Source organism: Pipistrellus kuhlii, unplaced genomic scaffold (assembly GCF_014108245.1).
Source record: "Pipistrellus kuhlii isolate mPipKuh1 unplaced genomic scaffold, mPipKuh1.p scaffold_m20_p_12, whole genome shotgun sequence".
In the NCBI taxonomy this organism is placed as follows: Eukaryota; Metazoa; Chordata; class Mammalia; order Chiroptera; family Vespertilionidae; genus Pipistrellus; species Pipistrellus kuhlii.
Window position 1 is genome coordinate 14833079 of NW_023425427.1, and position 15109 is coordinate 14848187.

At 43.4% G+C, this 15109-nt stretch overlaps 1 protein-coding gene across 1 annotated transcript in view; it reads left to right on the forward strand.

The window, feature by feature from the left end:
* Positions 1-15109, forward strand: part of GABBR2 (gamma-aminobutyric acid type B receptor subunit 2) — a 304115-nt gene that overhangs the window by 122019 nt on the left and 166987 nt on the right. Inside the window, exon 3 of the mRNA XM_036433225.2 lies at positions 280-450. Within this exon, the coding sequence (XP_036289118.1) occupies positions 280-450 (171 nt within the window). The remainder of the gene's footprint in view (positions 1-279; positions 451-15109) is intronic.

Genomic DNA, 15109 nt, shown 5'->3' on the forward strand with positions numbered 1-15109 from the left:
AAAACAACAACAACAAGAAGGCAATAAACTACAACATTAATGGTGCTTCTTTGGTGAGGGGTAAATTATTGGCTCATTTTTTTTCCTTCTTTTTTTTATTTTGCATTTTTTAAATATCCTCTTTCATTATAATGCATTACTTTTATAGTAAAAAGGTTTTAAAAGATCTTGCCCTGTGTGTTTTTGCCAAAGTCAGAACTAAAGGTCTCTTCTGCTCCAAAAGATTCTCAGAGCAGTGAGGCCCACCAGTAAAAGTGTCCTCTCTTTTGTGTTTTTCAGCTTTCCTTTGCAGCAACCACACCTGTCCTGGCTGATAAGAAAAAATACCCTTACTTCTTCCGGACTGTCCCATCAGACAACGCGGTGAATCCAGCCATCCTGAAGCTGCTAAAGCACTTCCAGTGGAAGCGCGTGGGCACACTAACCCAAGACGTGCAGAGATTCTCCGAGGTACGCTTTGCTGAGGGGTCATGCTCTCAGCTCCCCGTTGGCCGCCGTCATCTCCAGGCAAGGGCATTTGGCTGAATCCGGGATGGGCAGTATCACAGGGCTTTGAAGCAGACATTATTTGCAGGACCAAAGTTGCTTTACCTTTGACAACACAGAGCTGGTGGCTGCGGAATTTGACTGTGCATGGCACAGGTGAAAACCGCCGTCCTAGATAGCTCAGGAGCGAACCCTTCCCTTTCATTGTGCCTTTGGCTAACTCCTGTGGCTCGTTCCTTCACCGCCCCTATAGGTCTGTTGTCCTTGTTGCTGATGCTGTAGTGACCATCTGAAAATCATGACAGGGAGGGGGAGTTATGAGGGGAAAGTGGAGGACATCTGTAGTACTTGAAACACAAACCAAACAAACAAACAAAAAACAAAAACAAAATATAAAGTAAAAAATAAATAAATAAAAGGGTTGCTAATTGCCCTAAATCCCACATTCTCTCCTACTCTCAGTTCAGTGCTCATCTGCTCAGTTCTTTTTCATTATATTTATTTAAACTCAGTGATGTCATACTATAAGTTTTGTTTGTTTCATTTTGCAACAGATCTTAGAAGTCTTGATTGATCGCATTCTTATTAATGGTCCATGGTGTTCTGTCAGATGGATAGATGATAATTTATTGAACCAGGCCCCTATGGATGTGTATAGCTTTTTAACTTCACAGCCAACCCCTTCCCACCTGGCAGATTTCTAGAAGTGGAATTACTGAGTCATTTAAAATAGTGAGATAAATTGACCTCCAAAAAGGCTGTTCTAATTTCTAGCCCCACAATATGTTTGAAAATCCCCATTTTCCCACACTCTTACTAAGAGTGCATATTATCAAAGGTTTAAAAAGTGTTCCCACTCAGATGAGGGCAAAATTGTCTCTTGTCTTTCTTCCCATTCTCCTTATAATTCCTACTTTCCTTTCTCCTTGATATGTGGAGCCTTCCAACAAGACATTCCAGGTGTGCTTAGCTGTCCAAGAGAAAAACACTGAGCCTTGTGGGGAGGAAAGGGGTGAGACAGATGTCCAGGCCAACCTCAGTGGGAGGAGTTGGAAAGGACCCACCCCTTCCAGCAGGAGGGTAGGGGCAGAAGGGGCTGGGAATTAATAGACCTGATTTCCACTCCAGCCTTGCACTTACTTTTCTGAGGCTCTGCCCATCTCTCCCATGGGAGGGACAGGCCACTCTCGATGCACTGACCTTGGAGAAGTCACCTCTCTTCTTTCACCTGTGATTTCCTCTCCTATCCCTTCAGGATTCTTACCAAAATCCATGAGTCATGGATTTGAAAGAACTTTGTAAACTGTAAAGTTGATGCACAAAGAGGGATGTTTTGGCAGGTGCTTGAAAAACCTAAGAGTTTGGCCCCAACATCTGTGATTATCCAAACAAGGCATGCTTTTCCCAGGCAAGACTGGCCCTCTTCTTCTCACCTCTCTGCTTCTCAAACCCTAGAGTGAGGCACAAAGGAAACTTGACCTCCAGCGGGAGTGACTCAGTGCCAAAGCTGAAGAGGCTTTTGCTGAAAGGCTGCCCTTTATGCAGGCGGCCACAAATGTTCTGAAATGAGTATGAAACTGGTTGAAGGGGAGGATGGGGAGGGCCAGTCTGTGGCCCCATTAACATGGGACTGTGCAGCAATTCGGAGGGACCTGTCAGAGTTTTTGGCTGTCAGAGCCTGAGGGGCCCTTAGAGACACTTCCCTACCACCCTTATTGTATTAAAAGGGGAAACTGAGGCCCAGAGAGGGGATGGGAAAATGTTCAGGGTTTCAGAGCATCTCTGAAGTCATGAAAGATTGTTCACAAAAACTCAGGACTAAATCCTGGTCCAGACACATTCCAGACTGACATTGTTCCTTCTTTCCATCCATAACTTCCTATAGTCACAAGCGAACTGCACGTGACCTGGAAGATTTGAAAAACCTGAAAGCCTTGACCTAAAGAGATTACATTTTCAGTCCTGGCTTGGTTGAGTGCTTTATGGATCCCCTAACACTCTCACAGCCAACCTCCCTGTAGGGAAGAGTTATGCTTCCCATCTGACCGAGGAGGGAATTGAGGCTTGCCTCTTGCCCCCGGGGCACATGCTGGTGAAGAGCCCAGCTGAGGCTGGAAGCCGGACCTGGACCTCCGGGGTACTGGTCAGTGTTTTCTCCATTATGCCGTCCCCACCCACTGGGGTCAGGTATTGACAGTTTGGTAGCACATCTCCATCCCTGCACCGCTGTGTGGGGGCTCTCAGCCGGTTTCAGGGCCTCAGAGGGAAACCTCCTCTCTGAGGACAGGATGTTGCTTGGTGGTATTGCTGGCAAGAACCCCTTTCGATTTAAATCTCTCCGCCCAGCTGACTCCTCTCTGTGCCCAAGGGCTTTGACATCCCTCTCCTGATGTCTGGGCTGCATCGCCGGAGTGCGGGCCCTGGAAACTCGCCAGGGCCTAACAGCTTTTTGTGAGTGCAAAGGAAACTGGATTCCTTTTATGAAACTGGTCGATCTGCAGCATCCAGCACTTCTGTTCCGGACTGGTGCACTGGAAGGAATGTCAAATGAAAGCAACCCTGAAGTTGGAGCGAGTTGGGGGGAAACCTCAATCCCAATTAGCTCATTACATTGGGACTGAGAGGGGAAGAGCTGAGGGCCATCCCACCTTGGAACCAGCTGCTCCTTCGAACCCGGAACAACTGAGATTTAAGGCCAATGAGTGGTGACCCAGAGGCTACTCAGGTTTTGGGTCAGATGTGCCCATCTCTAGGCCCAGCTTTGACACCAGGCAATTCACTTCACCTGAATGAGATCCTCGTTTCCCTTCTGTAAAATAGGGAGATTTAGTCCCACCTCACAGGCACTGGGAAGTGAGAAAAAAATAAATGAAAGACTTTTGCATACGTGGTGCTATTAAGTGGACTTTCTCTTTGCCACCATTCATGAGACAGACTCTAGAAATGCAAATCCATTCACTTAAAAAATAATGATGTGGCCTGTGATGTGCCAAGCCCTGAGCTGTCGGGGGCCAGAGAGGAATGAACATGGCCTTGAGGTCAGTAGGTATCAGGCCTCCTTCATTGGGGTCTCAACTCTGGCTGCTCATTGGGATCACCAGGGGAATTTATTTTTAATACAAAAAATATTTTAAATTTTATAACTTGGGTTTTTTTCCCTTCCTTCTTCCCCTGCCCACACTTTTAACAGCTTTATTGGGATAATTTATATTGCATACAACTCATCCCATTGCTAATACATAGTTCAATTATTTTTAGAAAGTTTATAAAGTTTTAAAAAGTTTATGGGCAGCCATCGTCACAGCCCAGTCTTAGAACACTCCTGTCGCTCTAAAAGTTCTCTCATGCCCGTTTGTCATCAATCCTATCCCACCCCAGGTTTGTTTGCTTGCTCTATAGTTTTGCCTTTTCTGAAATTTCCATATAATTATATAACCAGTATTTTTTGTGCTTGGCTTCTTTTTAGCACAGTGTTTTTGTAGTCTATTCATGTACACGTATCCGAAATTTGTTTCCTTATACAGCTGAGTAGTTTTCCTATAAGGATAGGGTACATTTTTTAATCAACAGGGGGGCTTTACAAATGCTGGTGCCCAGGCCATCCCTCAGAACAGTTACATGAAATGATCCCAGCATTAGAACCCCTTTAGGCTTTCTGGGTGATTTCAATGTGCCCCCAATGCTCTGTCCTCCACCACTGGCTCAGGAATACAGGGTGGAAATGATGCCCTCTGGTGATGGGAGCCCTCGCACTGAGAGTCACCCAGTCTGCTTGGCAGTGTGACTGTCTTCCGCAGAACGGTGGCTGTGGAGTAGGATGGAGAAGGTGGAGAATAGCCTTGCCCCAGCACTGGGACTCTGCCAGGCGGAAGACAGAGTGGATGTGGGAGGTTGAGGGTGCTGCTGAGAGGTTGGTCCATGGGCCCCAAGATGGAGCGGGGTAGGCAGGAAGGTGAACTGTGGGCTTGGAAGAAGTGAAGCCCTGGGAGTCTCTTACAAACTTGGTGATGTGGGGGTAAGGGAGCTAGAAGGAGGGGAAGCTGTGGTCATAGCTGGAGGAGGATGTAGGGATTGAGGAGCCAGGCCCTGGCTGTGTGTGAATAGCTAAAGCCAAGTGACGGTAGAGATCACCAGGGGCAAAGAAGTCAGAGGCAAGAATGCTGAGTGACATCCATGTGGGCACTGCAGACACAGGATGGAGGCAGGGTTGGGTGGCGAGAAAGGCAGTGAGCACCAGTGTCTGGAAGGACCAGCAGAGAGTAACAGGGTATTTAGGCTTCTCCCCCCAGTTCCAGGTCCCATCACTGATTCTTCTGGCTGCCAGTTTTTGATGCAATTAAACCACTGTGTATCCTGGGACAAATCACTCAGTCTCTCTGGGACTCGGTTCCCCCTTCTATAAGTTAAGGAAGATGGGTAAGTTGACTCTAAAATCATTATTAGCTTAGAGAATTTGTGATGAGGACTTAGAGAGATCTGGTTGATGACCTTAATCCTGCCATTCCCAAGGGTGTAACCATGAGAATGATTTGCCTCTTTATGCCTCCATTTCTTCATCTTGAAAATGGGGATAACAGTGCTAACTCTTAGGGTGGTCATGAGGATTAAATGTGCTCAGAAACCTAATGTGCTAATAGAAGTGCCTGGCTCATAATAAACACCATGCACGGGGTAGCTGTTATTTTTTTTTATCACCTAGAATCTGGGTCCTTAGCGCATAGCGGACCTTCATTCAGGAGCCCAGCGGTGTGGCTCGGTTTTGTACCTGCCACTAGCATCACTTCCCTCCCTCCCCACCCTCCAAGCTGGCGTGGAGACTCCCTGCCAGCCACTTGTCCTCAGTTATCTGGAGCTTTCTGGGGCTGACCTTTCCGTGCCAGAGGCCTCCCCCACATGTTGGAACCCACTGAGGCCCTTGATCTGTCCAAGACCAAAAGGGCATCATCTGCAAGAGCTTCTCCTTCAAAGCACGTGCCCTTTCAGCCTTTCGCAGCCCTGCCTGGCCCTTTGAGGTCCTCCCTGCTGGCCAAGTCACCATCTGCCCCACCAAAGGAGCCTCTGGTTCCTTCCTCTAAACTTATCGCCTATTGTTATGGAACGGTAGCCTGGATGACACTTCTGCAGTGGAGGACGGAAGACTTGGTGCTTGCATCTAACCCGGGAGCTAACCTTATTAGAGTCATCAGCCTTCCCTGCTTTCCGAGCAGGATTGAGCTCCTCAGTGTGGCTAAGACCCTTCACAGTCCCCTGAGGCCTCCTCCTTTGTCTCACATGCAGTCGCTTTCTCTTTTGGTCCAGCCACACCTCTGTGCTGGCTTCTCTCTCTGTGGGAACATCCTCTGCCACACTGGACCCAACATGCCTCGTTAGGCTGGATCAGGTGTGCTGCCTCTGCTCCTCCTGGTGCCAGTTCCTTGCACAGTGCAGTGTAATTTACAATCTGTCTCCTCATCCGTCACCCACCACCGCAGGTCTGGAGAGCCCCTGTGGACAAGAGCCACTCTGACCTCTCAGTGCCCTCACCCTGCCTGCTTTGTGGCATGTGTATGTTCAAGAGGGTATCTCGGTCCATTAGGCCTTCTGTTGTGCTTAGTCGGCCTGTACCTGCGATGGTGCGATGGGGGTGGGAGGGGGGGAGAAGGGGTGCCGATAAATCCAAGCCCCTGTGCTGAGTCCCCAGGGGCCATCAGGACAAAGGGAGGAGCTGGCCAAGTCAGCAAGTCACAGTCCCAGAGAACCCAGCCCAGGCCAGGCTGCTGTTTCTTAACTGGGTCTTCCTGGGATATGACATTGTTTACTGGTGGGGATTTTTCTAGAGATCTCAATGGAAAATTTACTGGAACCAGCAGTGACCAGGAACCTACCACGTGGCCACTCTGGGTGGCGTTGGCAATGCACACACTGTAGTCTGTATCTGAGTGATTTTCTTTGGCCTCATTATCCAGGGAAGTTCATCTGAGTTGTCAACATTTCAGAATCTTCTTTTTGCAGGATCAGGTGATCTCATTCTCTAGAGCAGTGGTTCTCAAAGTATGGTCCCTGGAATAACAGCATCAGTGTCATTGTCACCTGGGAACTCATTAGAGAGGCAAATTTGAGGAACTTTTTATTTTGAGCAAAGAAAAGTGGAAAGACCCCATGGGGGTGAGAATAGTTCCTGTGAATCAGACCCTCTGATGCAGTTGAGAACCCCTGTGTTGGAGGAACGGGCAGCTTTCAGCGGAGGCCACTATGTTCTTAAGAAAAGGGCCAGGCTCGCTAGAAGGACTGTGCCACCTCTGGTCCATGTCCATGGCTTCCCTGCAGGCAGCAGGATCACCTGTGCAGCCCACATCTCCAAAGATCCTCTAAACATTAGGAGGCAGGAGGGGACTCCTGACTGATCGGATCTTAATCCTGAAGGTACTAGGGTCCCATCCGTGCCCCAGTGTTTTTCCTAAAGAACTTACTAATGCTCTTAGGTGACTTATTAGTAGCTGTCTGTCCGCAGGCAAGAAACATCCTCTCCTTGGCTCTTATGTTCAGCTCTGGCAGAGACCCGGCTGGGGGCCAGCCAGCAGGGACTGCTTCAGATCTATCCATCCTGCCCACACCAAGGCTCTGTTTGTTGCAGCCTCTTTGGCATTTGGAAAGTGAGATTGTTTAAGCTAGCGAGCACATAGTTGGTGTGCTTATGCAGGGATATTGCCTCTAAGGGGGTGTAAGTAACACTACAGTTTGGGGATCACTGGGATGGATGAAGGCACAAGGTTGCTTGTTCATTTGACAGATGGGGGTGTGTGATATATGGAGGGTAGTACTGGCAATAGGTTCTTCCCTAAAGCCCTGGTCCAATGCAGATATTCAAGGTAGAGACTCCAGGTAAAGATCAAGAATGGGCTCTACAGGCCTTCAGCCTTCTGAGGCCTAGCCTTCTGGGGCTGACTCTGGGGTTCAAGAAACACTTCTTCCTTCATATAAGTGTAGGGAGAGTGTAGCAAGTGCCTTGCCAGATCCATCCCTTCAGAGTGAGAAGACCCCATGGGGTGAGAACAGTTTCCAGTGCTCCTGCTAAACTGGTGGCATAGCTGGGTCTGCACACAAAGATTTTTGTCCTGTGGTGGCTGCAATGGCTAATCCTTTGGACAAAAAGCAGATCTCCAAGTTGAGTGCCTTGTACTGGCCCAAAGCTTCTGCTCTTGGGAGAGATGGCCTACTCTCTCTCCTCCTCCCTCTCTCCAAATAGGTCAGAGATGGCTGCCCCATCCAAAGGGAAGGAGAAAGACCCTGGGGCTTACTGGATGCTTCCTCCTTAACCCTCCATGCCAGGTACTCAGAGCTCAGCATTCTCCCACCACACACATACCAATTCTTAAAAGAGCTGTTCTGGACCCTGCTCAGAGCGGACAGGTGCTTGCCTGTGGGTCTGTGGTGCCAGCACCAGGGCTCATGCCAGGCTGGGTGAATGCCACTCTCAGCTCCCCAGGGTTGTGATATAAGATAAATACATGCTCCACCCAGGCCAATGGATCCCGGAACACTGAGTGAGAGAGATCCTGGAGGTTTCTGAGGGTGGGGGCAAGGGATCCTGAATACCCATAGTGACTTTAAAGCCCTCACCAGGAACATTCCCCAGGCCTCCTGCATGGCCTGGGCCCGGTTCCCAGAGCGTGACTTCAGCCCTGGAAGCAGCTCTTGCACCAGGTAGGTAAATATAATTATGACATCATCAACTGCCATTTACGGGATGCCTGCTTGTGCAGGTGATGACATTCAGTCACCCAGCATGGTACTGTCTCTGTTTTGTAGCGCTGACTCAGGAAGGATCAAGTCACTTTGCCAAGGTCTCACAGCCAAGAGGTGGCAGGTGTGGGTGTTTAACCAGGTTTGTGCCTGCCTTTGCGGAGAGGAGGCCGAAGGTCTGGACCAGTATTCGCACCTGCCTTCCCCTCACACCGCACCCCCCGTCCCGGCCCCCGCCCCAACACACACACACACACACACACACACACACACACACACACACACGGAAGCAAGGAAGTGGATATACAGACCAACAAATCCATGTCTCAAGGGGACCTTTTCACAGTCCCCCGGAATTTTCACCATGGGATTCTGCATTTAATTTTTATTTTCCAGACCTTGAATCTTAGAGGCCTGCACTGTCCCGCCACACCTGCGCCTACTGCACTTCCCAGAATATTTGGCTAACAGGGCAGCGCATCTTGTAGTGTGTAGGTCCACAGAGCTATTCTGGTTGGTTCTGGCTGCAGTTCTCCCCAAGGCCCATCTGCCAGGCTTGGGTAACAGGAGCAAAGGAGTGGAGTTGGAAGGCACATGGAGCCTTTCATAACTGGCAAACAGTCTGTTAGGACTGGGTAGCTCAGTGTGCAGGGTGAGAAGTGGGAGAACGGGCTGGGAGGAAGGAAGGACAGTGAAGGCCCTGCATGCCTCTTTGTTTGGACTTTACCTGTCCGTGGTAGGCAGCCATAGAAGGTTTTTAAATGGGGAGTGAGAGCTGGCAGCAATCCTGAGGGCAGAATGGGACATGTAGCTTAGAGTCTGGAAAACCAGACAGGGGGTTACTGCAGCGCTTCAGAAGAAGAAGAAGAAAACTGTAGTTACTTTCTTACATAAAGATTTCAATTTCTCTTTGTTTTTATTTTTGCTTTTTTATTTTAAAATACTGATTATTGTTTTCTAACCATAATATTGATATGTACTCAATGCAGAAAACTTGGAAGACACAGAGGAGCACAAAGGAAAATGAAACATGAGCCACTGAAAGGTCATTGTTAATATCTATAGGCATGTGTCTTGACAGTTTCTTCAGTGCATATAAGTGAACATATATAAACAAATACTTGCTCTTACTACAGAAATGGCTTCTTTAACTTAGCAATTCTGTGGGAATCTTTTCCCAGGCCAGCAATACTCTCTACCACCGTGGCTCATCATGGCCTGTCCACTCTGGACCTGGTGACCCCATGGACAGCCCCACCTGTGCCACAGCCCCCTTTGATGTATTTTGAGTTGTGTTTTCCTCAAGTTTTATTTATCCTACAATCTATGCCCTTCCTTCCTATATTCCAGTAGTTCTACGAATATTCTGCTCATTGATGGTCTTCCTTCATGGCTTTCCAGAATCACTAGAGATTTTTCTCCCTTTTAAAAAAATTGCCATTTGGAGGAACTTGTGCTAACACAGGAGGTAGATATATATTCTCTATTGCTGGTGGGGTTTTTTGTTTTTTGTTTTTCAATAGCTGTTGAAAATATTTTACCCTGTGGGCATGCCATAATTACTCAAGGAGAAGCTCTCATTACATGGAAGTAGTTGCCAATTTTTTCCTGATTGCAAAACAACAATGCAATAAACTCATACTTGTATTTTAATATGAATATCTCTGATTATTTTCAGAGGATAAGTTCCTAGAAATAGTATGCACATTTTGGAGCCTTTTGTACATGTTGCCAAATTGTCCTCCAGGAAGATCATACCAATTTAGAACTTCATAACAGTATATGAGAGCACTCATTGCCAGCATCGCATATTATTCTTTTTTGATCCTTGGCAATTGCTATTTTAATTTGCATTTCTTTGATTACTACTAAGATTGAATTTCTTTTCTACTAGGAATCTTTTTCATTTCTGTGTCTCCTTTTATAAATTGGCTGTTCATGTTATTGGCACATTTTCCAATTGGAGTGTTTTTTTTCTTACTGATTTATAGGAGTTCTTTATAAAATAAGCATAGTAGGCCTTTGTCACATTTGTTGCAGATATATCCCCATGTTTCATGTGACATTCAATTTTGCTTTTTATGTTATTTGATAATATTGAAAATTTTTAATATTTTATATAGTCAAGTTTATCAAGGCCATTTTTTCACTTTTAAGCTTGGCATGCTCTTTCCATCACAAGAATTTTTGTAAATATTCACCTACATTTTCTCCTAGTACTTTTATTACTTCATTTTTAAACTTACCTGATATGTTAGTATGTGACCTCAAATACTGGATTTTTCTTTTCCTATCCCCATAGTCACTCAATAATTCTTCCAGCATTTAATTAATATATATTTTCCTGACTCATTTAAAATACCTTTGCTAAGGTATTCATTTAAAACACCCAAGTAGGGGGTGTGCAAGAGGCAGCTGGTCGATGTTTCTCTCTCATCGACGTTTCTAGCTCTCTATCTCTCTCCCTTCCTCTCTGTACAAAAATTAATAAAATATATTTTAAAAAAATACAAATAAATAAAAATAAAATACCTTTGCTAAATATTCTCTTTAGAAAATAAAAACTGTAGACCAGATGTATAATAGAAATATAATGCAAGCCTCGTGTGATTTTATAGTAGCCACATTTTAAAAACTGAAAAGATATAGGTAAAATTAACTTTAATAATAGTTAGCATATTTTATTTAATGAAATGTATCCAAAATACTATCAGTTCAAGATGTGAAACTAACCATTTCAAATTCTCAGTAACCATATGTGGCTAGTGGCCATTCTATTGGACAGTATGGCTTATACTATACCTGAGTTTTTAAATTTTTTTAAAATTTATTTTATTGATTTTTTTTTACAGAGAGGAATGGAGAGGGATAGAGAGTTAGAAATATCAATGAGAGGGAAACATCGATCAGCTACCTCCTGCACACCTCTTACTGGGGATGAGCCCGCAACCAAGGTACATGCCCTTGACCGGAATCAAACTTGTGACCTTTCAGTCCGCAGGCCGACACTCTATCCACTGAGCCAAACTGGTTAGGGCGAGTTTTAAAATTTTGATCTGTTTATTTTGGAATTGGCATCCTAGCTTTCTGACTATTATTCCATGCAGTTCTGAGTCAGGAACAGGTTAGTGTGGTAGACTTCTCAGATCCTGGGATTCAAGTTGACCAAAGTTCTGCCACTTTCAGCATGTGGCTTTGAAGTTCCTTTTGTGGACTTGAAGGGAAACACCCATGGAAGAATATCATGTGGAAGGCGTCTGTGGACTAGGCTGGAAGTGATGCACATTATTCACATTCCATTGGCTATGAATAAAATGCAGTCCACCCTTCATTTATCACAACTGCCTTTATTTTCAACAATTTAATTTTTGTAAGGTTCCTTGGCAATTGGAAAATGCAGTAGGGTTTTTTTTTTTTAATTTCTTTATTGATTAAGGTATTATATATGTGTCCTTATTTCCTCCCCTTATTTTCCCCCATTCTCTTCCCCCACCCCCCACCCCCTCTTGTCTGTGTCCATTGGTTAGGCTTATATGCATGCATAGGGGTTTTTATTTTAATTTCAATAACTCTAGAATTAATTTGGGGGACACTTGACATCTTATTAATACCAAATCTATCCATTTATGAACATAGAACATCTCTCTATTCAAAATTTCTTACTAGATCTTCCATAAAGTTTTGTTATTTTCTTTATATAGATCCTTTCCATTTGATGTTGAATTTATTTTTAAGTATTTTTCTTGCCTTAGGGAATGGGATATATTTTTCTTGACATTTAAAAGTGTTTATTGCTAGAATATAGGAAAGCTATTGATTAGTGTATATATATATCTTATGATTGACCATTTTCAATTCTAATTACTTCTGGTAGTTTTTCCTCTCTTAATTCCCTCGGGCTTTCTAGGTATAGACAATAATACCAACTAGAGCGAGAATAAATTTGCTTTGTTTTCCAGCTTTATAGCATCTTTATCTAAATTATTTTTATGAGGTGGTACAGCATAATGGTTAGAATAGAATGACTGCTTAGGTTCTCATTCTAGCTCAGCTAGGCAAATTATTTAACTTTTCTGTGTCCCCAATAATGGGAACATACTCATATCACCTCAGGTGTTGTGAGTATTAAAATAGGTAATACATATAAAGTACTTAGGACTTAGAACAGTGCCCAAAGGAACTTCCAATATATATTTGCAATTGTTATTACTAATGCCTCACTCGCTAAATATCCTGTAGTCATATTTAAAAATACTGATAATAATGAAAATTCTTGTCTTGTTCTTGACTTTAATGAGAATGTTGTTGGAAGATATGTCTATTGAAAGAACAGATCTTCTTCCTCATGTTGAGATGTTATATTTTTTATTTATTCAGTGTTTGAACCATCTGAAATATCAGATGTCTTTTTAGAATCTACATCAATAGTGATTATATATATATATATATATATATACACACACACACACACACACAGACACACACACACACACACACACACACACACACACACACTAAAGGCCCAGTGCATGAAATTATGCAAGAGTAGGCCTTTGCAGCCACAGCGGCTGCCTTGATCCCATGGTTGCAGATTACGGCTTTATCCAGAAGGACATCCGGAAGATCATTTGGCTGTCTGGTGTAATTAGCATATTATACTTTTATTATTATAGATGTATCTTCTTTGGAGAAAAGCCTATTTAATTCCTTTGTACAATTTTTAAATGGGTTGTCTTCGCTGTAGAGTTGTAAGAGTTCCTTATTTATTCTAGATACTAGATGCTTAACAGATACATGACTTGTAAATATTTCCTCTCATTTTGTGGGTTGTCTTGATGCATTCATAATGGTGTCCTTTGCACAAAAGTTTTTAATTTTGGTGAAGTCCTTTTTATCTGCTCATTCTTTGTTATTGTTGCTTGTGCTCTGGTGTCATATTTAAGAAACCATTGTCTGATCTAAGGTCATGAAGACTTGAGCCTGTTTCCTTCTAGGAGTTTTATAGTTTTAGCTCTTACATTTAGGTGTTTGTCCATTCTTGTATATTATGTGAGGTAAGGGTCCAACTTCTTTTCTTTTCTTTTTTTTCTTTCTTTTTTTGGTCTGAGGTGATTCAGTTGTCCTAGCACCATTTGTTTAAAAGACTATTATTTCTCCATTAAATGATCTTGGCATCCTTGCTGAAAATCAATTGACCATAATAGTATGGATTTATTTCTAGACTACTAGAGAGTTTTTAAAAGGAAGGAGAATTTTATCTGTCTTACATTATAAGAAGGTCTGAGTGGAGCGTAGTGACTTGTACTAAATAATGAAAACCAATTGGATTCTTGATCTTTTTTTACAGTAGAGCTGACAAAGTAGATTTCTTGATGGAATCTATGTGTGGAGTAAAAGAAAATGAGGCATCCCAGTTTTGAAAGATGAAAAAATGTTCTGGAAATGGATGGTGGTGATAGTTGCACAATGATATGAATGTACTGAAGTGTTCACTTAAAAATAGAATGGTAAATTTTATGTACATTTTCCACAAAATATTTAAATCATTTTAAAGAAAAAGAAAAGAAAAGAAAGCTTACTGAAAAGAATAAGTTACTACTTATTAACTTGAAAAAAAAATGCAGAGGATTAAGTTTTAAAGAGGAAAATTAGTAGAATGTTTAGCTAGATCTGCCTACTGGAAATCTAGATGCTCCTGGATAAATGAACTTTGAATTCATATTTACAATGAGCCATACTAGCATTCTTAAAATAAACCTATCTTTGTTATGCTGCACTATTCTTTTAATCAATTTAATTATCTGGGATTTTTCCCCCTGTAAGTACATGTAAGAGAAACTTATATTTTACTGTGATTATGCCATCCTTAATCAGGTTTCATTTTCAGATTTATCATAGATTTACAATGGGAATCAGAAAGCTTTCTATCTTTTTACATGCCTTGGAACAGTTTATAGAATATACAAATTAGCTTCTCTTTGAAAATTAAAAGTTAAAAAAACAACAATCCGTGAAACCATCAGGATTTTATGTCCCTCACCTCACTCATGTTGCAAGTTCTTTGTGACTTCTCCCATGCTTCTTGATCTCTTTAGGTTTATACTTCTTGTGTGGATTTTAGAAATTTATATTTTTCAGAGAATAGTTCATTTCCTTGAGATTTTCAAATTTATTACCACATGCTTTAGTAAAATTTTTAGAATGTCTATGTCTTCTGTTATGTGCTCTTTCTCAAAAAAGTGCCCCCCCCAACTTTTTTCCTTGATTAGACTAGTTAGTTTGCTTCTTTATTGATGTAATTGGTATTAACATCTTAAATTCAGCATGTAAAATATGATCACACATCTTAATTTTTTCAAGTTAAATCTGAATCAAGCATTCCACCTGCCACACTTCCTTGAGTTAGCACCTCCCTCTCCAAGCAGCACCGTCCTCCAAACTAGCCAGCACTGGTGGTCTTTCCATCACCAAGTGGAAGAGCCTGTGTTCTGCAGCCTTGCTGCCTACTGCCACTGGCGGTGCTGTTAACACTGGTCGGACTGGTTACCTCCACTGATGCAGGTCCCTGGATACATTACCAGCATCCTCAAGCTCCTCACCAGGTTTCCAGGTGGCAACGTCTTTCAACAGTATTTTTTCTTCCATGTGGAGCCGCTCCCAAGATGCAGGAACTGCTGGAGTGATTTGGTCATTTCTCTCCCGTGGATCCGGAACCTGTGTTGTCTTTTTCTTCTTAGATATCCAAACCCCCAAGAGGCTGAGAGGGTTTCTTTTAGAACCCTATCTCTAAACGGTCTTATTCCATTTTGCTGCAGAGTGTAGCTAATCTTCCTTAAAGCAGAAACCTTAGTTGCTTGGGGGCGGGAGGGTGGCCTCTACTTGTCTTCCCTTTAAAGATTGC